General features: G+C 37.0%; 1 protein-coding gene across 3 annotated transcripts in view; it reads left to right on the plus strand.

Annotated features, from left to right (window-relative positions):
- DIAPH3 (diaphanous related formin 3) overlaps positions 1 to 25,956 on the plus strand; it is a 517,788-nt gene that overhangs the window by 295,491 nt on the left and 196,341 nt on the right. For all 3 annotated transcript variants that reach the window (XM_030922410.1, XM_030922411.1, XM_010368580.1), the window contains one exon: positions 5,034 to 5,273. In XM_030922410.1, the coding sequence (XP_030778270.1) occupies positions 5,034 to 5,273 (240 nt within the window). The remainder of the gene's footprint in view (positions 1 to 5,033; positions 5,274 to 25,956) is intronic.

A 25,956-nucleotide genomic window follows, 5' to 3' on the forward strand; every position in this document is an offset into this window, starting at 1 on the left:
CTAATAGGAGAATATGAGTGGAGAGTGTAGTGTGGAGCCTGCAGTCCCCAACCGTTTTGGCACCAGTAAATGGTTTCATGGAAGACACTTTTTCCACAGATGGCAGGAGGATGGTTTTGAGATGATTCAACCACATTACATTTATTGTGCATTTTATTTCTATTATTATATTATACTATATAATGAAATAATTATACAACTCACCATAATGTAGAATCAGTGGGAGCCCTGAGCTTGTTTTCCTGCAACTAAATGGACCCATCAGGGGGTGATGGGAGACAGTGACAGATCATCAGGCGTTAGATTCTCATAAGGAGCAGGCAACATAGATCTTTTGTCTGTGCAGTTCACAATAGGGTTCTCGCTCCTGTGAGAATCTAATGTCACTACTGATCTCACAGAAGATCGAGCTCAGGTGGTAATGCAAGAAATAGGGAGCAGCTAGAAATACAGATGAAGCTTCACCTGCTCCTGCTTGCTCAGGCCAGCTGCTCACCTCCTGCTCTGCAGCCTGTTTCCTAACAGTTACTGGTGTGGGATCCCTGATGTGGAGGGACAACAAAAGTAGATCTGAAAAAGTATTAAAAATTCAGCACAATAGGAGGTAGTTGGGTATACTAAGGAGAAAGGTAAGAAATACTGAGATAGTAGAGGTGACAGGCAGAGCTCATTGCAGGGTCATTTTCTGTAGTGTGTTACTTGATAACTACTGTGAAGAAATTAAAGTTCGTTCTTACAAGAAAACATAGGAGAGGAAGTTTGAGTTCCAGATGATTTGTAAATTGTAGTTATTAATTCCCACATTGTGATGCTCTGAGTGGTGAGGACAGTTGATTAGCAGCAAGTTAGCTCTAGGCCTGGGTCCTACTCGCCAGGTGACTTGAAAGAGTCATTTCATCTTCCTGAAATGCTTTTCTATTATTCCTTATAATGTGATATCTACAAAGTATATGAACTAATGCTTTTAGAGTATTATAAATTAAGACTGAGGCCAGTAAATTCCCAGTCAGCAGGTTATTGTACTGTTAGAAATTTAAGTGAACAGTTAGTTTCATAATGACTTCAGGGAAGAGTAAAAAAGAATAAAAAATAAATCCTTTTGAGGGGTGCTGTGTAAGTCTGCATAGTAGGATAGGGGGAAAAAAACATCAGACAACCTGTATTTATAAAAAAAAACGTGTAAAGAAAACTAGATATGGTGTTAAACAAAGTTGGTGTAAAAATGATTTTTTTCTTATAGAATAATGGATAAAATTAAAATTATATGTGAAAAATATAACCATAATGAGATTATGAGAGATTACGTCTTCCTGGGAACCTTTCCAATTTTCTACTCCTTAAGACAGGCAGAAAGAATTCAATGATAAGGGCTGCAGGGGCAGCTACTATGGCTCCTGTGCCCCTCACAGCACTGAATGGGGCCCAGTCAATACTTGTTGGTTCATTGATTTTTTTAAAGGTCTTTTTATGTTGTTCCCTCTCCAACAACATATATTGCCAACAAACAAAATTTTGAAATAAAATTACCCTTAAGGTTCTGGATATTGCTTCTTGGTTTTTACCAGTCATTGGTTTTAAGATCTCTTCATTCTGACATATGACATCTGTGGGTGGGGAGGTTACAGGAGTGCTGCTCCCTGCCTTCAAGAAAAACAGGAGTGAAATCAATGTATTTTTACTTTTTTGGATTGATCTTCAGATTACATCTCATTATTGTCATAGATTTGGGTTTCGTGAATTTGTATTGCTAAGACTTCATAACAATAGATTTAAAGGATAATTGTAAAAATGAAATTCTAATTTCTTCTAACATTCTAGTTATTAACTAGCTTACATTTTATGTTTATAGATTTTTTACCCTTTCCTTCTTCTTGTTTTTAAAAATGACTTTCTGTTGCCTTTCAGAATATTATTTGAGCATCATAGTTCTCCATTTCTGCATTCCACTTAGCCTTAGACAAGTCAGAAGTTTAGTTTTCTTAGCAGGAAAACAATGCAAATCCCCAGTGTTGATAGAATATGAGAAGTGGTGAGGATGGGGAAACATTGGTCAGGGGTTTTTACATATGCATATATTTCCCCCCCGCCGAACATTTTTTATTTGATTCCACCTGAAGAAGTAGTTTGATCAAATAATGAGGAAAAGGGCTGGGTGCAGTGGCTCATGCTTGTAATCCCAGCACTTTGGGAAACCTAGGTGGGCAGATCACTTGAGGTCAGAAGTTAGAGACCAGCCTGATCAACATGGTGACACCTTGTCTCTACTGAAAATACAAAAAGTTAGTCAGGCGTGGTGTCTCACGGCTGTAATCCCAGCCACTCAAGAGGCCGAGGCAGGAGAATTGCTTGATCCCGGGAGGCAGAGGTTGCATTGAGCGGAGATTGTGCCACTGCACTCCGACCTGGGCAACAGAGTGAGACTCTGCCTTAAAAAAAGAAAAATAACCCTTCTGTTATTATCATAGATTCCAAGATTTAGATCTTGGAACATTAACCTTAAATGATATTTTGTTGTTAAATCAGAAGGGCAACCATTTGGCCTAGGGGTCATCATATGGCTGAATAGTGAACTAAAGACAGGCACCATCTCCAGGTGACATTTCAAGTTCCTTTCCCACTCAATAATTTTGTTTATTAAAATACATTTACTCAATAATAGTCAAATACTGATTTATCTAAACCTGGAAGAAAGAACAATAGGAAAAGGACATCTAATTTTTTTTAAAGTGTCGTTCAAAGCTTTGTTTTTAGGTTACTTTCCTGACTTTGCCTTGTCAGGGATTTTCATGAACTCGTAGCACTTTGTTCTGTATTACATCATAGACTTACTCTGTCTTTTCAAGGTACCTGTCCCTAGTGCCAGATACACTCATTATTCATACAAATCTAGGTTATATTTTTCTAGGAGAATTAATTACTTTATGCTGGCTACATATGGTTAGCTTGTCAGCAGGAAAGCTTTAACATATTTTGGGGTGGTATAATGTAGGCATTTAAGCAGTCTCTTTTTTCTTCTGTGCATGAAAATAGTAGTACATTAATATATATTAGAATTAATATATTTCATAATACAAATGTTTTGCATAGAATACTGGATAATTTCTTCTCATATTTATTGCAAGTATCTGGCTTCATAATCATGAGTAATGGCAGTTACTGAAAACAGAGATGTTATGAGCCCGTTAGACACCTTTAGAATGGCCATAACTACAGGTGCTGCATGTGAGTGCTCTTTTGTACGTCTGACTGCTCTAAAGGACATATTACGTGTAACAGAGCATTACTCATGTTACCAATGTCATATGAACATCTTCCTTTTGCAATGGTTAAGGATAAAAAAAATCCAGGCAAGTGAACCCATCTGGAGACATATAATATATTTTAAGACAAAAGTCTTTGTGGTAAGTGATCACTGCTTTAAAAGAACAATTCATGCCCAGTAAGAATCAATATTCTAATAGTGCATCTCTTTGTCTCTTTATAACTTTTATATCGCTTACACTTACTCTATAAACTTTTAATGATGTTTCTTCTTCTTTTTTGTTTTTTTTTTTTTGTCCTTGTTGAGCTTACATTCTTTCTTTTTCCTAGACAGTGGAATATGAAGACATTCCCTAAAGTGCCTTGTAAACTAGACTTCTTATTAATAACTACATTAATTGACCTCTTAGAATCTTGGTTGTATACACATAACCATTTAATTTGGCAAGGGGCTGGGGAGAAAGCTAAGTATAAATTAGATATTTATATTATTTGAAAATGGAACTTTTCATTCACTATAAGGCTTTAGTCTATATGAAAATATTCTCTCAGAGTTGTGTACAAAGAACTAATTGCTCAATTTTTGTCAGGTGAGTAAGCTGAGTTATGTTAAGTCATTAAGGCAGTGTCTATAAAATATTGGAGTCTAATAAGCCTTTGTCTAGTATACTTTAAGTAACGGTCATTATTATATTATGAACTGATAGCTTTCTGTGTCCCAAACAATCATGATTTTCATTATATTTGGCATCCTACAGGCTTCATATAGCATTGTTTTTTAGCCTTTCCTTTACAGTCTGTGACTAAGAGAAACAGTTCCTATTTTAACCTGTCTCTGCTTTTTTTCTGACCTTGCCTTAACCTGCTTTTGATATTTACAATAGTCGAAGTTCAACAATTTTACTATTACTGCCCCTTCAGTGCATTTTAAGTCCCGAATCCCTAATACGTTTGGTCAAGAAATTCATATCTAGCTTAATATGTGGTATGTCTTCAGCCTACAACTAATTATTTCTTGCACAGGAGTAAGGATAAAGGCAGGAACTTGCCCCTTTGTTCTTTTAGACATCTCTAGTCCCCCACATTCCCAATAGAGAAACCCAGAGTCCCAGACAGGGTTAACTTGGCATGTGATAGATTTGTGGGTTTGCACTGCTTCTGCGGTTCTACTACTCCCATGTTTCCTAACTCTGATTCTGCTAATTTAGTATGTGTCAGGAGTCATTCTACTTTCCTGTGTTTCTGAAGAAAGTCAATTTAGTACAAATTGGGACCTATTTACTCTCCCTCTATCTAACACATACTGTTAGCCAGCAGGGTTTCTGAGGACAGCAGTTGCTATTTGAAGAAAACAAACCCTCTTTAGACTTTTCTGAATATGTTTTAAACATGACCCAGTGTATTGCAGTATTGAACAAAAATTATTCAAAATAATGACATGAATGCCTTGTAATTTGTGGCCTATGTGTCCTGTTACCTTTTTAGAATTTAGTTTAAAAAATGCTTACTTTATTACTTAATTAAACATTATCATTTAATTAAAGCTTTCTTTTCATTGGGCATCCAAATTTTTAATTTGAGTTTTGAGGGATGACTCTGAATTCCTTACAAAAACAAGCAGGGCTTTTCTCTCTTCCTGCTATCAGTTTTAGGAGACATATTGCTTCTTCGGTACTGTCATACCAATAAATCATCCCAGATTACTTGCAGTCATATAGTACTAAAGTATACCATGCATTTTAAAGGAAATCTGCTGTTTTCTTTTCAATCAGATGAGCAATGTGAAGAGACTACGGCCACGGCTCAGTGCTATTCTCTTTAAGCTTCAGTTTGAAGAGCAGGTGAACAACATCAAACCTGACATCATGGCTGTCAGTACTGCCTGCGAAGAGATAAAGAAGAGCAAAAGCTTTAGCAAGTTGCTGGAACTTGTATTGCTAATGGGAAACTACATGAATGCTGGCTCCCGGAATGCTCAAACCTTCGGATTTAACCTTAGCTCTCTCTGTAAAGTGAGTTTGTTTTTTAAAAACACATATTTGCCTGAACACTTGCTCTTAAATGTCAGCCCTGATTACATTATTTAAATATTTTTTTTATTTTGATGTGCTCATTATCAAGAACTTGAACTGAACCATGAACTCAAACCCAGAGTGAACTGAGCTAATTTACTCAACCTCTGAACTAAATCCAAATACTAATTTTCTTCAATCTGTAAATCCAATTCAAGGATTTTATTTAATAACAAAATTATATCGTAAACCTATGCTTTCTCAAACCAATGAAATGGAACATCAAAATATTATTAATACTGACTCATACTTACTCAGTTCAGATACCTGTATATATATTGAATATTGCTTAGGATTGCCATTAACATTTTTGCCTTTAACCATTTAAATATTTCTCTGCATTGCTTTCAAAAGCAGACTAAAAGGAGTGAAAAATGAGATCCCTTTCTATAAAGGGGAAATTATTATTTTGGAAATACATGCAACTCAGATATCATTGATTTTGAAGTGTTTCTATCTAAATATAATTGTAGAGGACATGAGTTTAGAGCCTTTTTTTCCTTCTGTGTTTTTCATAGGTTGAATTTCCTTACAGCAAATATATTCAATGTTTTATAAAAGAGAGCTCTTTCCTGAGGAGTGGGCCATAGTAATAGGACTTTATTGATCTGCTTACAACAAATTCTTCTCAGTTACACATCACAAGAAAACCGTTTTCTTGTTCTTGACCTCATAACAACTGCACTCCCTGATTAAGGAATTTGATTATTGCTATTGCCAGTTAGGTAGAGAAGGTGAAAAACAAGTTCAGCTTTACCTATAGGTTTACTGCTGAAATTTCTTATACAATTTCCCTAGCCTAAGCCTCTCATTTCTATCAATGCCTTGTGAGCGTTTCCTTTGCCCCATCTCCATTCTTTTATTTTCCTCTCTGTTTTCTTAGGCAGCTATATTTGGTGAAGATCACTAGCATGGGCGATACAATTCCTAAAACACGTCCTGAAGACCTGGCACATCTATCCTGGGCTTACTCAGAGTGAAGTCCTGTGCCAGATACTTTGCCAGATTCTCTCTTTAATGTATGTGATTAATATTTACCTAGCATACATGATACTCATATTTTCCACATGTAAACCATTAATTATGATTAAATGCTTTAATGAAGCCATATACAAAAAGTATGGCAGCAGAGTTTAGACAGAGAGCCTAGCTCAGCTATGAGAGGGTAGTTAGATATTCAGAGAGAAATGGGAATTTAAGCTGGATCTTGAAGGATGAGCAGATGTTCTGTGAGAGGAAAAGGCATTCTAAGCAAGAGTCAGCAGCTTCCATAAGGGTTATAGCATGGCATGTGTGAGTACAGTGAGTGGCCTATTACCTGTGCAGACTAGATGGGAAAGGAGTGGGGCTAATGAGACTGAGGTGGAAGTTGGTCTAGATTGTAAAGAGCTTTGAATATCCTGCCTAATGATGGGGATTTTATGGAGACACATTCTGTAAGGCAAGTAATATGATCAGATATTTTGTAGTAAGATATGTCTATCAGCAGTATAGAAAAAGATTAAGCTGCACTGTTTAGTACTGTTGCCATTAAACATATATGGCTACTTAAATTCAAATTAGTTGAAATGTAAATAAAATTAAAAACATAGTTCCTCAGTCACACTCGCCACATGTCAAGTGCTCAGTGTCCATACCCATTGGCAGCATATATATGGCACATTACCATCATTGCATAAAGTTCTGTTGGACAGCGCTGGGTTAGAGGGTTACAGTGAGGAGGTATTTGGTGTTTGGCTGACATGTAGTGTGAGACCTAAGAGAGCAACAGAGGAAACCAAACTGAGAAGGTAATAGGAAGGATGGTATGGGAGGTGGCAGAGGAGAGAAAGGTCAAAGATAATTCCTAAGTGTCTACCTTAGGCAACTAATGGGAGATATTGCTACTGGCATGTTTGAAGTGATTGCTCAAAGGAGAATAAGATCAGGGTTTTTTTGTTGTTATTCTACTCTTGTTTACCTCAGTATCTTAAAGGGCATATGATTGAAGCTGCCTTTTTAAATTATTTGGCAAAGGTTTGAGTGTCCACTAAGTTAACTATCATTGTGCTTTGAGATGCTGGAGTTCCAAGCTAAAGAGGGGGTTGAGGTAGAATGTAGTGGGGATATAGGGAAGTATACAAATTCAGGGACATCTGAGGAATTGTCAGGGTGTGCTGGTTATGAACTTGGAAGCTGAAGGAGAAGGAGGCAAGCAAGAATGGCAGATTCAGGCTTTCCCTAAAAAGGAAGGCAAAGTAAGAAAAACAGGGTGAGGAGCAAGATAGGGGAAAGTTAAGTCCACAGCCACACGTGTACTACAGTCTGTTTCCTCGTGCAGAAGTGTCTGTGATCCTCTTTAAGTTTTACATCTCAGAACTATAGTTGACTCACAAAAAAACTGGCTGCATGCTCTTCCTCATGTCCTTATGCCTTCTTCTAAGGAAAGCTGTTGACAGGACACTAGGTCTGATTAATGAGGTAAGATAGCCTACTGCAGTGGTTGGTATATAGGAAGTACTCAATAAATAGCTTGAATGAATGAAATTTATTGTCATAAGACAAAAAGTAGTATCTTATGTTTATTTTGTAGTTGAAAATAAATAGACATCCTCTCATTGAGATACAATCACTGATGCATAGTAATTTTTAAATCTTTTACAAATCTAATGTAGCTGTTATTATTTTACTACAGTTAGTTGGCAAACCAGTTAATCTGTCTGCAGATAAAGAGTTGACTTTATTTTCATGCAATGATACTAAGTATTTTGATCATCCCTCTTAGGAGCCTTCTGTTGTGGAAGAAACAAAATAAATACTACAACTTTATGTTTTTTATTAGCCTACATGTCAAGTTGAAAGCATATATTGAACACGATGATATCTCATCATATTTGTTATCAGAAGTAGCAGCTTGATCTTTGACAATTGTGATTGAATTTTCACACTGAGTATAAAGCATTTGGTTTGATGATAAGCTCCTACACAAGGAATTCCATATATATTTGACAGTAGAAAGACAGGGAAGTATTTTAATCTGTTAAAACATGCTGGGTAATTATATGACATTTAACATTTTATATCCCAAATCCTTACTTTTAAATGCCCTTTACGAATTTAACTCAAGTATGAAAAATTCATGAAAATTCATGTTAAATTAACTTTGCATTGTTTAGAAATAAGAGCATGAATACTTGAGTTTCATGCCCATTATACTTTAGTTTGGGGAGCTGTATCATAGCTTTGTAGACATTTGTAGTCAGGATAGCAATGAGTAACTATAATATCTCTGGATTCAGAGAGAAAAGGATTTACTTTCTTATATCCCAAAGATTTGACGTGGCATATGACTAAAAAGTAAAATATGACATATAAGGTAAACATAATTGAATTTATGATTAAGATCTAAATAAAAATTAAAGTTGCTGTATAGGTGCTTGACTTTTTGGTGATCAAAGTGATGTGAAGACTTCGTGAGCAAAAACAGTGCTGATTAAACCTTCATAAGAAGTTTTGCATATGTATCTTTACAAAAGATATGTATCTTTACAAAAGGAAAACATGTTGAATAGTGTTATAAACAACAAATGAGTCAGTTTCATCAGAATCTTTTTGTTTAGAACCATCTCCCTCTGTCTTCCTCTCTTCCCCTCTCCCCCAAAATATGTATTCTGGGCCTCTTAAGGACCTGGCACCCCATGCAAACCCTCATGATGAGAAACAAAATGTACGTTTCAGTCACAGTAATGCTACTTCTAGTTTAGCTAAAATAGTGTAAGTACCTTGTTTTCTGATGACTTGACTTTTTAAAAGGATAAACCTTGTAGAAATAATGGAGAACTGCTTGTCATTAAAAAATCCTCCAAATATAGTACTGAACTTTAGATAAAAAATGTATAATAGGCATTTTGAGATTATATTAATTTTGAGAGTTGGGGGGACTGCTGTTGATTAAGTGGAAAACATATCTTTAGAAATTAAATTGGCAGATGGTAGATGTTTATCTGACCAAAATGCCGACCTAGAAAAGTTTGTATCTGGTTGGTGTCAAAGATATTTCTCCAAGAGATGTGTTGATAGGGCCAAGTTCATTTTTTTCAAAGGATTTTAGGTGAAGAGTGAATTGACCCCACCATCAAAGTTCATCACCATATTAAAATATATGAGATAATTTTGACTGGTAAATTTAAGAAGCAGATGTTACTAATCCACATATAATAGCTATAACATATGTTTAATAATGTTTACTAATGTCTAATAAGATGTATAATTTCTGAGTAACAGATCATTCTGATCAGTACAACAGGGTGATGCAGCTCTTTGTTCCAGGTGGTTAGATCAACTGACTTCCTATATTGGGGTAATAGATACAAACTTTGAAGGAGTTTACCACATGTAATAACTAATTTTTATTAGTGTTTATGCTGTTATTCTTTGGGGAAATTGCAGAAACAAATAACTATTGATCCCACTTTAAATTTATCCATACTGTCGCTTTGTAGGAAGCCTTCTGTTTTCTGTGGCAGTAGAATATCTAATGAGTTCATCTCAAAGTTGAAGTCATCGAAGAATACATGGTAATGGGGCTATGAGTGTTGAGGATTAGGTGCTAAGATGGTGAGGGGGTGACAGACAAAATTACTTTTTCCTATATTCTCTTTTCTAATGCATGAATTTTTTATCTGATTCTGGATATTCCTTTTATAAGCAAAAAGTAGAAAAAGTAGAATAACTCCACCAGAATTGTGATGGGGATAATTAAAACAACATAAACAACAATAAACATTGAATTCTCATATTCTTTAATGTTTCCACCAAGCCTGATGAGACTCTTTCCAAAATTGTGACAAATCTCTTTTGGATGACATTGATTAGCAACCTGGAGTACCCTTTAAGAAATACTGATACCGCAGTCCCCACACAGTTCAATTAACTTAGAGAAAGAATGGGTGTGGATCCTGACTGGTGGCATTTTTAAAACCACTTCCTAGGTGATTTTAATACTCAACTTGAAGTGTGAATCACTTGGTCTTCTGCCCTGCTTTCATATCCCAGAATGGAAAATCCCTGACTGGTGGTCTGGAACCAAAAACAAACATGAAAAAAATGAAAATTAACCAAAACCAAAGCCACAACAACAACAACAAAAAAAAAACAACGGCCGGGCGCAGTGGCTCAAGCCTGTAATCCCAGCACTTTGGGAGGCCGAGACAGGCGGATCACGAGGTCAGGAGATCGAGACCATCCTGGCTAACACGGTGAAACCCCGTCTCTACTAAAAAAAATACAAAAACTAGCCGGGCGAGGTGGCGGGCGCCTGTAGTCCCAGCTACTCGGGAGGCTGAGGCAGGAGAATGGCGTAAACCCGGAAGGCGGAGCTTGCAGTGAGCTGAGATCCAGCCACTGCACTCCAGTCCGGGCGACAGAGCGAGACTCTGCCTCAAAAAAAAAAAAAAAAAAAAAAAAAAAAAAGAAGAAACAACTTTACTTTTTCACTTAAGAATGAGTGGTGAGGCCGGGCGCGGTGGCTCACACCTGTAATCCCAGCACTTTGCAAGGCCAAGGCGGGCCTGTCACCTGAGGTCAGAAGTTCGAGACCAGCCTGGCCAACGTGGAGAACCCCTGTCTCTACTAAACTACAAAAATTATCCGGGCGTAGTTGCAGGCGCCTGTAATCCCAGCTACTCTGTTCAGGAGGCTGAGGCAGGAGAATCGCTTGAACCCCGGAGGCAGAGGTTGCAGCGAGTCGAGATGGTGCTACTGCTCTCCAGCCTGGGTAAAAAGAGAGAGACTCCGTCTCAAAAAAAAAAAAAAAAAAAAAAGAATGAGTGATGAAAATATTTTCAAAAATTGCTGCTTTCCTCTCATGCCAAGCTAAACATTACTCTGAAAATGGAAACTTTGAAAAGGAGTGTGAATTTCAGGCATGTAGTGGAACTGAAATAAGTTGAAGGCCTGTTTCTTGAGTCATTTTGCAAGTCTCTACCTTTTACACGTAGAGTTTCAGTGACTATAAAAGCGTGAGACAGGATACCTTTGCCTATTTCAGGCAGTTTGTATTTTGCATACCTGTCACACTCACACAAGTTAATACTGTGAGTCATTTTTGTGAAATTTTGATCCCTATGTATCACTTTTTCCTTTACTCTATGAATTTATTTTTAAGAAAGATCTCTGCCAAGCAAATCCATTGTTCCATTTGCATTCAGGTTATTTTGGGAAGGATTTTAATTCTTTATTAGATTGGCAAAATTATACCAGTAAATTTTAGCAACCTTTTAAAGTAAAGCAGTATGGGCCAAAGATTTGCAAATAACAAATGCCATTCTTATTTTACATGCAGCCAATTAAATCACAGAAATACTGATTTCCAAAGCAATGTGAAACTATTTAGAATGCTTAACCCCCTTTGACTCATTCATTAACACATTTAATCTATGACATTTTCTAAGAAATATTTAATTGGCTTTTCTAAATAGCGTTTTTGGTAAATTCTTTTCATGTCACCTTTGTTTTTCAATTGCTATTAAATGTTGTAAATGAGAATGATTCTTTTAATGGAATTATAAAAGATAGAGTGACTTTGCTTAGGCTCAGCAAATCGGCTACTTGTGTGCCTTCATCTTCCTGCTCTCGTAGCAAACATCGCTTCTCTATCACACTACGCTTTCCCCCAAACACCCAGCCTCCGAATCCTCCTCAGCATCATGCTTATAGACAACTGCCTCCTCAGAGATAGCACCTAAAGTGAATATTACCATCCCTGGTTTAATTCAGACTTCTCTTTTTATATTTTTTAAGTGAAAAATAAAAAATGGAAACAAGGCACTCCATTCCTGATACTCTAACAAGTGTCTTACCGCTCCTTTATCGAGGGTCTGCATTGTTTCTACATTTCTGGAATCAGAGACAAAACATGCAACATTATTATCCACTTAGCCATTGGTACCTATGAACATTTGTTCTTGGGAGATGGGGAGAGGATGATGATGAAATGTGTCATAGGTGGCTTTGAACTATGGTTCCAGCATTGGGAGGTACATAATCCACCACCACCAGAACAAACTGAAAAATATCACTTGAGCTATATCAGGCATGTGTTTTGTTAAGTCCTTTAATGTAAAGTTCAGAAGATTCTGTATTTATATTTTTAAAAACAAAAACATCTCATTTAAAATTATTCTGTTTGGTCTGCTTATATGAAACACGAAAATGAAAATACAACTTATAAAATTTTGTTGGATGCAATGAAAGCAATGCTTACAGGGAAATTTATAGCATCAAGTGCATACATCAGAAAACAAGAAAGATCTAAAAATAATAATCTTTAACCTTAGGAAACAAGAAAAAGAAGAGCAAATGGACTCTGAAGAAGGTAAGACAAAGAACTAACATATACTAGAGCAGATATCAATGAAATTGATACAGAAAATTAATAAAGTCAAACCCACCAATATCTGATTGAGTCTTTAAAAAGATCAATAGCCAAGCTAACCAAGAGAAAAAGTAGATACCAATTACCCATATCAAAAATGAAAGAGAGACTATCATTACTGATCCTATGGATGTTAAAAAGATAGCGGAAGAATATTATTAACATGACCAAGCCTACAAATGTGATAACCTAGATGAAATGGACCTTCATAGATGCCATCTACCAAAAGTCACACCAGAGGAAATGGATAATCTGAATCTATTAAAGTACTTGAATCAATAATGAATAACCTTCAAAAACAGAAAGAGCAAGACTCAGATGGTTTCACCAGTAAATTCTATCAAACATGTAAGGGAGAAATAATTTGAGTTCTCTAAATCTGTTCAAGTAAATAGAAGCAGAGGGAACACTTTTTAATTAATTATTTGCATCCAAGCTGGGTGCGACATTTTAAAATGCGTTAATGTCATCTATCACCATCAATGAACTAAAGAAGAAAACTCACCAACAGATGCAGAAAATGCATTTGACAAAATCCAACATTCATTAATGAGAAAAATTCTCACCAAATTAGGGATGGAGGGGAACTTCCTCAAGTTGTGATAAAGAACATCTACATAAAACCGACCGCTAGCATCATACTTAATGGTAAGAAACTAGATGTTTTTTCCCTAAAATTGGAAACAATGCAGGTGTGTCTTCTCTCACTACTCCTCTTGAACATTGTGTTGGAAGTCCTAGCTAATACAATAAGACAATAAAAATAAAAGCTATAAAGATTTGGGTAAAATAAACACAACTCTTTCTTCACAGATGAAATGATTGTCTATGTAGAACCCCCCCACACACACCCGCCCACCAAATTGACAAAAAATAAACCTCCTGGAACTGTTAAGCAATGATATCAAAGTTTTAAATTATGAGGTCCCCTATTTTAAAAAGCCATTGGTTTCCTGTATACCAGCAATGAACAATTGGAATTGGAAATTTAAAACATAGGTATTAATCTAACAAAATACATATAAGATCTGTATGAGGAAAACTACAAAACTTTGAAAGAAATCAAAGAAGATCTAATAAAGTAATAGATATTTCATGTTCGTAGAAAGCATGTCTCAGTATGGTTAAGGTGTCATTTCTTCCCAACTTGATCTATAGGTTCAATACAGCCCCAGTGAGAGTTCCAGCAAGTTGTTTTATGGATATTAACAAAATGATTTCAAAGTTTGTTTGGGGAGGCAAAAGACCCAGAATAGCTAACACAATACTGAAGAAGAAGAACTAAGTTGGAAATCTGACACTCGACTTCCAGACTTAGTATAAAACTGCAGTAAGGAAAAGATTGTGGTATTAGCCACAGGAAAAAAAAAATAAAAATAATTTTAAAATAATGGACCAGACTATAGTCCTCAGAAATAGATTCGTATAAATATAGTCACTTCATATTTGATAAAGGAACAAAGGTAATTCAATAGTGAAAGAATAGTCTTTCTTTTTTTTTTTATTATACTTTAAGTTCTAGGGTACATGTGCATAACGTGCAGGTTTGTTACATATGTATACTTGTGCCATGTTGGTGTGCTGCACCCATCAACTCGTCAGCACCCCTCAATTCATCATTTATATCAGGTATAACTCCCAATGCAATCCCTCCCCCCTTCCCCCTCCCCATGATAGGCCCTGGTGTGTGATGTTCCCCTTCCCGAGTCCAAGTGATGTCATTGTTCAATTCCCACCTATGAGTGAGAACATGCGGTGTTTGGTTTTCTGTTCTTGTGATAGTTTGCTAAGAATGATGGTTTCCAGCTGCATCCATGTCCCTACAAAGGACGCAAACTCATCCTTTTTTATGGCTGCATAATATTCAATGGTGTATATGTGCCACATTTTCTTAATCCAGTCTGTCACAGATGGACATTTGGCTTGAGAGACTTAAATGTTAGACCTAATACCATAAAAACCCTAGAAGAAAACCTAGGTAGTACCATTCAGGACATAGGCATGGGCAAGGACTTCATGTCTAAAACACCAAAAGCAATGGCAGTAAAAGCCAAAATTGACAAATGGGATATGATTAAACTAAAGAGCTTCTGCACAGCAAAAGAAACTACCATTAGAGTGAACAGGCAACCTACAGAATGGGAGAAAATTTTTGCAATCTACTCATCTGACAAAGGGCTAATAATCTACAAAGAACTCAAAACAAATTTACAAGAAAAAAACAAACAACCCCATCAAAAAGTGGGCAAAAGATATGAACAGACATTTCTCAAAAGAAGACATTCATACAGCCAACAGACACATGAAAAAATGCTCATCATCACTCGCCATCAGAGAAATGCAAATCAAAACCACAATGAGATACCATCTCACACCAGTTAGAATGGCAATCATTAAAAAGTCAGGCAACAACAGGTGCTGGAGAGGATGTGGAGAAATAGGAACACTTTTACACTGTTGGTGGGATTGTAAACTAGTTCAACCATTATGGAAAACAGTATGGCGATTCCTCAAGGATCTAGAACTAGATGTACCATATGACCCAGCCATCCCACTACTGGGTATATACCCAAAGGATTATAAATCATGCTGCTATAAAGACACATGCACACGTATGTTTATTGTGGCACTATTCACAATAGCAAAGAATAGTCTTTCTTTTAAAGAAAAGGTGCTAGAACATCTACATTTAAAAAAAAAAAAAAAAGTTGCCAGACCTAATATCTTTCACAAAAATTAACTAAAAATTTATCATAGACCTAAATGTAAAATCTAAGACTATACATTTTATAGAAGATAAGAGAAAATCTATGTGACCTTTGTTTTGATTATGATGTTTTAGATATAACACTAAAAGCATGATCTATGAAAGAAAAAAATTGATAAATTGAACTTTATTAAAATTTAAAACTTCTGTGGCAAACAGTTAAGACAATGAAAAGACAACAGGCTGTAAGAAAATCTTTCCAGAACACATATCTGATAAAGGACTTTTATCTAAAATGTACAAAAACTCTTAAAACTAAGAAAATAAACAAACCAGTTTAAAGAAATGATCAAAAGATGTGAACAGATACCCATCAAAACGTATAGGTGTTAAGTAAATATTGAAGGGATTAAAATATGCTATTCTGGTATATTGACTATTTAATTTAAAGATACTTGAAAAACAGCAGGTATAGAAAGATCACTTTGACCTCCTTGCTATTTCTTAAAAGCAGAAGATAAAATTTTGATGCAAAGATGGCCTTCCTATACCAGAAAGATGCAGTATCTTTAATCTTCAACAATAAAAAGTCTCAACAAAGAGAATTTTGTAGAGGCCTTGTTAAAAATAATTTCCCACCTGATGTAGTTGCTTCTTAACAACTCTTCTTTGCCCAACCCAGTACATGGGTAACTGACTCTATTTCTTTCAATCTTCATTCCTTTGATGGTCTTTGTGCTACGGAAAACTTGAATTACACGTTTCTCCTGTTAATCTATCTCACGTCAAATTAAATTGTCAGACCAGCAAGGACCCTAAGAGGATGGAACTGTAATTTTTCTGACCCTATCATAGTCAGCAACATATGTCATTAAGGAATTGCACACTAAAACAATGAGACGCCACTGCATATGTACTGGCATTGCTAAAATACTAAACGCTGACAGCACCAAGTGCTGGTTAGTGTATAGTACAACCTTCATTCTTTGCTAGTGGGAAAGCGAAATGTGGCACATCAACTTTAGATAACTGGCAGTTTCAAAGCTATATGTAGAACAAACCATCCAGTAATCACACTCCTGGGTATTTACCCAAATGAATTGAAAACAGCATCCACACAAAAACCTGCATACAAATGTTTACAGCCATTTTATTCATAATTGCCTGAACTTGGAAGCAAGCAACATGTCCTTCAGTAGGTGAATGGATAAACTGTGGTATATTCATTTGGAATATTATTCAATATTAAAAATAAATGATCTTCTTAAGCCAAGGAAAGACATGGAAGAACATTAAATTCCTATTGCTAAGTGAAAGAAACCAGACTGGAAGGGCTATGTACTGTATGATTCCAACTATGTGATGTTCTGTAAGTGACAAAAGTCTAGAGACAGTAAAACATCAGTAGTTGCCAGGGGTTCTGGGGAGAGGGAAGAAGGAAGGAATGAATAGGTGAGACACAGAATTTTTTAGGGTGGTAAAGCTATTCTGTATAACATTGTAGTGATGGATGAATAACACTGAGTTTATCAAAACACATAGAACTGCAGAACACAAAGAGCGAACCTTAATGTGGAAACTGCTTAACAATAACATGTCGATACTGATACATTACTTGTGACGAAGGTACCACACGAATGTAAAACGTTTACCACAGGATAATTTGTGTGTTCGCATAGGGAAGGATATATAGGAACTCTGTTTTCTGTTCATTTTTCCTGTAAAGCTAAAATTGCTCTAAAATATAAAGTCTGTTAATTATTAATAAAATGTTAAGGGTTAAAAAAACTTTAATTTGAAATTAATATATTTGGTCCATTTGTATAAACAATCTAAACATGTTAACTTTCTAAGCACTTTCTCCAATTTTTGTTAATTGTTCCCATGAGAAATTCTTATTGTTAGATTAAGAAATCCATGCTCTAAAATAGCAGTTTAGTTATATAGCTTTAGCTGGACAGTATTGGACTCCAGTGAGTTTTCTGAAACTACTCCAAACAAGAATATTTTTAAAATTTTTGACATATGTGACTAAATTATTTGCCTGGAGGTTTTACTGATTTGCACATGCCTGCAGTGGCTTTCATAGACTGGCACTATGAAAGTGCCGGTCTCACTGCAACCCTGCCATGATTCATTGTTCTTGGTGAGAGTGTTTTTGTTAGGGTAGAGAGTGCTGATATAGTTGGCGAAGCAGTATCTTGTATTTTTTTATGTCTTTGATCATCCAAGTTTAGCGTTTTAAAAATATATTTGTATTCTAATCGTATTTGTTCCCTTGCAGATTGTTTATTCTAGTAGTTTTTCCCATTTGCCTGTTATGAATGTGTGTTTTCTGATCTCTCAGTACTAAAAGAACTGAAAATAGTCCTTTTTTATAAAGAACATTGAGATGTTCTATATCTTTTGAGGGAAAAAGGGGGCAGTATGAACAGAACAGTGCAATATAATAGACAATGTAGTATGCTAAACTTTTACTAAAAAGCAAAAATGCTTTTTATATAGAAGTTTCTACACTCACTGTAATTCAAGAGAAATGTGTTAAAAATATAATTCAGAGAAAGTGTGTGGGGATATGGTAGCATATTATAATTATGGAAGTCCACATTATTTAAAGCACTTTCTTGGTCACTTAATGTTTTAATTCTCATCATTTTAAAATGAAAATTAATATAAATTCTTTTTATATACGAGTGCCATAGTTAATTTAATATTTATATGCCTTAATATCTAATTTACCTAATATCAATTGGTTTCTGTCTTTAAAATTATTTTTTTTTATTATACTTTAAGTTCTAGGGTACATGTGCATATGTATACTTATGCCATGTTGGTGTGCTGCACCCATCAACTCGTCAGCACCCATCAATTCATCATTTATATCATGTATAACTCCCCAATGCAATCCCTCCCTCCTCCCCCCTCCCCATAATAGGCCCCAGTGCGTGGTGTTCCCCTTCCCGAGTCCAAGTGATCTCATTGTTCAGTTCCCACCTATGAGTGAGAACATGCGGTGTTTGGTTTTCTGTTCTTGTGATAGTTGGCTAAGAATGATGGTTTCCAGCTGCATCCATGTCCCTACAAAGGACACAAACTCATCCTTTTTTATGGCTGCATAGTATTCCATGGTGTATATGTGCCACATTTTCTTAATCCAGTCTGTCACAGATGGACATTTGGGTTGATTCCAAGTCTTTGCTATTGTGAATAGTGCCGCAATAAACATACGTGTACATGTGTCTTTGTAGTAGAATAATTTATAATCCTTTGGGTATATACCCAGTAGTGGGATGGCTGGGTCATATGGTACATCTAGTTCTAGATCCTTGAGGAATTGCCATACTGTTTTCCATAATGGTTGAACTAGTTTACAATCCCACCAACAGTGTAAAAGTGTTCCTATTTCTCCACATCCTCTCCAACACCTGTTGTTTCCTGACTTCTTAATGATTGCCATTCTAACTGGTGTGAGATGGTATCTCATTGTGGTTTTGATTTGCATTTCTCTGATGGCGAGTGATGATGAGCATTTTTTCATGTGTCTGTTGGCTGTATGAATATCTTCTTTTGAGAAATGTCTGTTCATATCCTTTCCCCACTTTTTGATGGGGTTGTTTGTTTTTTTCTCGTATATTTGTTTGAGTTCTTTGTAGATTTTGGATATTAGCCCTTTGTCAGATGAGTAGGTTGCAAAAATTTTCTCCCATTCTGTAGGTTGCCTGTTCACTCTGATGGTAGTTTCTTTTGCTGTGCAAAAGCTCTTTAGTTTAATTAGATCCCATTTGTCAATTTTTGCTTTTGCTGCCGTTGCTTTTGGTGTTTTAGACATGAAGTCCTTGCCCATGCCTATGTCCTGAATGGTACTACCTAGATTTTCTTCTAGGGTTTTTATGGTATTAGGTCTAACATTTAAGTCTCTAATCCATCTTGAATTAATCTTCGTTAAGGGGTAAGGAAAGGATCCAGTTTCAGCTTTCTACTTATGGCTAGCCAATTTTCCCAGCACCATTTATTAAATAGGGAATCCTTTCCCCATTTCTTGTTTCTCTCAGGTTTGTCAAAGATCAGATGGCTGTAGATGTGTGGTATTATTTCTGAGGACTCTGTTCTGTTCCATTGGTCTATATCTCTGTTTTGGTACCAGTACCATGCTGTTTTGGTTACTGTAGCCTTGTAGTATAGTTTGAAGTCAGGTAGCGTGACGCCTCCAGCTTTGTCCTTTTGACTTAGGATTGTCTTGGCAATGCAGGCTCTTTTTTGGTTCCATATGAACTTTAAAGCAGTTTTTTCCAATTCTGTGAAGAAAGTCATTGGTAGCTTGATGGGGATGGCATTGAATCTATAAATAACCTTGGGCAGTATGGCCATTTTCACGATATTGATTCTTCCTATCCATGAGCACGGTATGTTCTTCCATTTGTTTGTGTCCTCTTTGATTTCACTGAGCAGTGGTTTGTAGTTCTCCTTGAAGAGGTCCTTTACATCCCTTGTAAGCTGGATTCCTAGGTATTTTATTCTCTTTGAAGCAATTGTGAATGGAAGTTCATTCCTGATTTGGCTCTCTGCTTGTCTGTTACTGGTGTATAAGAATGCTTGTGATTTTTGCACATTAATTTTGTATCCTGAGACTTTGCTTATCAGCTTAAGGAGATTTTGGGCTGAGATGATGGGGTTTTCTAAATATACAATCATGTCATCTGCAAACAGGGACAATTTGACTTCTTCTTTTCCTAACTGGATACCCTTGATTTCTTTCTCTTGCCTGATTGCCCTAGCCAGAACTTCCAACACTATGTTGAATAGCAGTGGTGAGAGAGGGCATCCCTGTCTTGTGCCAGTTTTCAGAGGGAATTTTTCCAGTTTTTGCCCATTCAGTATGATATTAGCTGTGGGTTTGTCATAAATAGCTCTTATTATTTTGAGGTACGTTCCATCAATACCGAATTTATTGAGCGTTTTTAGCATGAAGGGGTGTTGAATTTTGTCAAAAGCCTTTTCTGCATCTATTGAGACAATCATGTGGTTCTTGTCTTTGGTTCTGTTTATATGCTGGATTACGTTTATTGATTTGTGAATGTTGAACCAGCCTTGCATCCCAGGGATGAAGCCCACTTGATCATGATGGATAAGCTTTTTGATGTGCTGCTGAATCCGGTTTGCCAGTATTTTATTGAGAATTTTTGCATCGATGTTCATCAGGGATATTGGTCTAAAATTCTCTTTTTTTGTTGTGTCTCTGCCAGGCTTTGGTATCAGGATGATGTTGGCCTCATAAAATGAGTTAGGGAGGATTCCCTCTTTCTATTGATTGGAATAGTTTCAGAAGGAATGGTACAAGCTCCTCCTTGTACCTCTGGTAGAATTCAGCTGTGAATCCATCTGGTCCTGGACTTTTGTTGGTGGGTAGGCTATTAATTGTTGCCTCAATTTCAGAGCCTGCTATTGGTGTATTCAGGGATTCAACTTCTTCCTGGTTTAGCCTTGGGAGAGTGTAAGTGTCCAGGAAATTATCCATTTCTTCTAGATTTTCTAGTTGATTTGCATAGAGGCGTTTATAGTATTCTCTGATGGTAGTTTGTATTTCTGTGGGGTCAGTGGTGATATCCCCTTTATCATTTTTTATTGCGTCTATTTGATTCCTCTCTCTTTTCTTCTTTATTAGCCTTGCTAGCGGTCTGTCAATTTTGTTGATCTTTTCAAAAAACCAACTCCTGGATTCATTGATTTTTTGGAGGGTTTTTTGTGTCTCTATCTCCTTCAGTTCTGCTCTGATCTTAGTTATTTCTTGCCTTCTGCTAGCTTTTGAATGTGTTTGCTCTTGCCTCTCTAGTTCTTTGAATTGTGATGTTAGAGTGTCAATTTTAGATCTTTCCTGCTTTCTCTTGTGGGCATTTAGTGCTATAAATTTCCCTCTACACACTGCTTTAAATGTGTCCCAGAGATTCTGGTATGTTGTATCTTTGTTCTCATTGGTTTCAAAGAACATCTTTATTTCCGCTTTCATTTCGTTATGTGCCCAGTAGTCATTCAGGAGCAGGTTGTTCAGTTTCCATGTAGTTGAGCGGTTTTGATTGAGTTTCTTAGTCCTGAGTTCTAGTTTGATTGCACTGTGGTCTGAGAGACAGTTTGTTATAGTTTCTGTTCTTTTACATTTGCTGAGGAGTGCTTTACTTCCAATTATGTGGTCAATTTTGGAATAAGTGCGATGTGGTGCTGAGAAGAATGTATATTCTGTTGATTTGGGGTGGAGAGTTCTATAGATGTCTATTAGGTCCGCTTGGTGCAGAGATGAGTTCAATTCCTGGATATGCTTGTTAACTTTCTGTCTCGTTGATCTGTCTAATGTTGACAGTGGAGTGTTGAAGTCTCCCGTTATTATTGTATGGGAGTCTAAGTCTCTTTGTAAGTCTGTAAGGACTTGCTTTATGAATTTGGGTGCTCCTGTATTGGGTGCATATATATTTAGGATAGTTAGCTCTTCCTGTTGAATTGATCCCTTTACCATTATGTAATGGCCTTCTTTGTCTCTTTTGATCTTTGATGGTTTAAAGTCTGTTTTATCAGAGACAAGGATTGCATCCCCTGCTTTTTTTTGTTCTCCATTTGCTTGGTAGATCTTCCTCCATCCCTTTATTTTGAGCCTATGTATGTCTCTGCATGTGAGATGGGTCTCCTGAATACAGCATACTGATGGGTCTTGACTCTTTATCCAGTTTGCCAGTCTGTGTCTTTTAATTGGAGCATTTAGTCCATTAACATTTAAGGTTAATATTGTTATGTGTGAACTTGATCCTGCCATTATGATATTAACTGGTTATTTTGCTCGTTAGTTGATGCAGTTTCTTCCTAGCCTCGATGGTCTTTACATTCTGGCATGTTTTTGCAATGGCTGGTACCGGTTGTTCCTTTCCATGTTTAGGGCTTCCTTCAGGGTCTCTTGTAAGGCAGGCCTGGTGGTGACAAAATCTCTAAGCATTTGCTTATCTGTAAAGGATTTTATTTCTCCTTCACTTATGAAACTTAGTTTGGCTGGATATGAAATTCTGGGTTTAAAATTCTTTTCTTTAAGAACGTTGAATATTGACCCCCACTCTCTTCTGGCTTGTAGAGTTTCTGCCGAGAGATCTGCCGTTAGTCTGATGGGCTTCCCTTTGTGGGTAACCCGACCTTTCTCTCTGGCTGCCCTTAAGATTTTTTCCTTCATTTCAACTTTGGTGAATCTGGCAATTATGTGTCTTGGAGTTGCTCTTCTGGAGGAGTATCTTTGTGGCGTTCTCTGTATTTCCTGAATTTGAATGTTGGCCTGCCCTACTAGGTTGGGGAAGTTCTCCTGGATGATATCCTGAAGAGTGTTTTCCAACTTGGTTCCATTTTCCCCCTCACTTTCAGGCACCCCAATCAGACGTAGATTTGGTCTTTTTACGTAATCCCATACTTCTTGCAGGCTTTGTTCATTTCTTTTTCTTCTTTTTTCTTTTGGTTTCTCTTCTCGCTTCATTTCATTCATTTTGTCCTCAATCGCTGATACTCTTTCTTCCAGTTGATCGAGTCGGTTACTGAAGCTTGTGCATTTGTCACGTATTTCTCGTGTCATGGTTTTCATCTCTGTCATTTCGTTTATGATCTTCTCTGCATTAATTAGTCTAGCTGTCAATTCTTCCACTCTTTTTTCAAGATTTTTAGTTTCTTTGCACTGGGTACGTAATTCCTCCTTTAGCTCTGAGAAGTTAGATGGACTGAAGCCTTCTTCTCTCCTCTCGTCAAAGTCATTCTCTGACCAGCTTTGATCCGTTGCTGGCGATGGGCTGCGCTCCTTTGCAGGGGGAGATGCGCTCTTATTTTTTGAATTTCCAGCTTTTCTTCCCTGCTTCTTCCCCATCTTTGTGGTTTTATCTGTCTCTGGTCTTTGATGATGGTGACGTACTGATTGGGTTTTGGTATAGGTGTCCTTCCTGTTTGATAGTTTTCCTTCTGACAGTCAGAAGGACTGTCTGTTGGTCTGTTGGAGATTGCTTGAGGTCCACTCCAGACCCTGTTTGCCTGGGTATCAGCAGCAGAGGTTGCCGAAGATAGAATATTGCTGAACAGCGAGTGTACCTGTCTGATTCTTCCTTTGGAAGTTTCCTCTCAGGGGTATACTCCACCCTGTGAGGTGTGGGGTGTCAGACTGCCCCTAGTGGGGGATTTCTCCCAGCTAGGCTACTCAGGGGTCAGGGACCCACCTGAGCAGGCAGTCTGTCCGTTCTCAGATCTCAACCTCCGCGTTGGGAGATCCACAGCTCTCCCCAATGCTGTCAGACAGTCGTTCGCGTCTGCACCGGCCCCCGCTGCTTCCCCTGTTGGTCTTCAGCTGTGCGCTGTCCCCAGAGGTGGAGACTACAGAGACAGGCAGGCTTCCTTGAGCTGCTGTGAGCTCCACCCAATTGGAGCTTCCCAGCGGCTTTGTTTACCTACTTAAGCCTCAGCAATGGCGGGCACCCCTCCCCCAGCCTCGCTGCTGCCTTGCGGATAGATCCGGCAGACTGCTGTGTTAGCAGTGAGGGAGGCTTCGTGGGCGTGGGACCCTCCCGGCCAGGTGTGGGATATATTCTCCTGGTGTGCCTGTTTGCTTAAAGCGCCGTATTGGGGTGGGAGTTACCCGATTTTCCAGGTGTTGTGTGTCTCAGTTCCCCTGGCTAGGAAAACGGATTCCCTTCCCCCTTGCACTTCCAGGTGAGGAGATGCCTCGCCCTGCTTCAGCTCTCGCTGGTCAGACTGCAGCAGCTGACCAGCACCGAATGTCCGGCACTCCCTAGTGAGATGACCCCAGTACCTCAGTTGAAAATGCAGAAATCACCGGTCTTCTGTGTTGCTCGCGCTGGGAGTTGGCGACTGGAGCTGTTCCTATTCAGCCATCTTGCTCCGCCCCCCTAAAATTATTAAGAAAGTTGTATTTTGGTATTAACGGTTATGGTTATGGCAGTGGCATAAGCACCTTGGGCTTGTTATGTTTTGTTGTTTAAGAGCCGGGTCTCACTCTGTCACCTATGCCTGGGTACAGTGGAGAGTTTATATAGCTCACTGCAGTCTGGAACTCCTAGGCTCATGCAATTCTCTTGCCTCAACCATCTTGTTTTATTTATTTCAGGATTTTCATTGCCATTTGTCTTGTAATGATATTGTTTTGTTTTGAAAAATCTCATTAGCACAATGATTATTTAAAAATATATATATATTAAAACATTTATATATATATGTAAATAAAGCAAGAGCCCATCTCAAATACACACACACACACACACGCACGCAAACACATACCAGGCACACACACAAGCACACACACATACCAGAAAACAATATCCATTCTATAATGGTGGTTGTTTTTATTAGTGAATTTGTACTACCACATTGACTTTTTGAGCTTTCTCTCTGAGCAACTGGGATATATAGTCTTTGTTAGTGTGTCTTCATACATTCATTTTCACATGGATACCTTTATGCTATTTTATGCATACACAATCCACTTTATTCTGCAAAAGATTTGAAATGGGATATGATGCTATTAAAATATAGTTGTATAAATCCATTGAAGGTTAAACTTTATAGATACCTTTTTCTTCAATCATATATTATATTTTGTCAGCAGTTATCCATTAGAAATATATAAAGAGTTACTATTTGATTGATATGATTCAGATGGCATTTTATTTATTTTACAGATAAAACAATAGAATTTTGTGCTCTGAGAACTAGAAATGACCTCAAGGGAACGTGGTGTCTGTTTTTAGATGCTTTCCATGCTAGAATTAGCAGGTTAAAGGGTGCTAGTATTTTAAATTGCATTAATGCTCTTTTGTTGTTTTACTACTATTTTTTGAGAATTTGCTTTCTTTTGTTACTAATAAGTTAGACTAAAGACTTCCATAAAGGAACTATATTTTATAGTGGATAACAGTTTTGTATTCACACAGACATGCGTTCCAATCATCGGCTCCATGTGATCCAGTGAAAGCTATATGATCTCTCTAAATTTCCATTTTCCTTTTTAAATAATGGGTATAATACTAGTTGGCAGTTGTATGTTTTAAGCAGTTAACATGTGTTATATTATTTGACTAGTGTCTGTCTTGTAGTAAGTACCAAACAAGAATTGCTACCGTCATCCTCAGCATTAATATTATTCAAAGGTTGTATTCTTCTAAACTGTTAATGGTGCCATGACAAGATTTTTCAGAACTTTGTCATGTTTCTGGTGGTCACCAATGTCCACAGCATCTAAACATCTAAATATGCAATGCTGCTTTGATACATACCTAGATTATAGGAACATAATGATGCGGAATAGAGTTATTAATGTGATAATATTCTTAAGATGTAAGTTTCATTATTTCAAACAGGAAGGGATTCTAGTTTCTTGACTTCTGAAGATCATCAAGATGCTTAGTTTTTATTTTAGGGTTTAAATTTAAATTATTTCTATGTAACTAAAATAATGGAGTATTCTTTAAATGTCATCCAAATTT

This window comes from Rhinopithecus roxellana, chromosome 18 (genome assembly GCF_007565055.1).
Source record: "Rhinopithecus roxellana isolate Shanxi Qingling chromosome 18, ASM756505v1, whole genome shotgun sequence".
NCBI lineage: Eukaryota > Metazoa > Chordata > Mammalia > Primates > Cercopithecidae > Rhinopithecus > Rhinopithecus roxellana.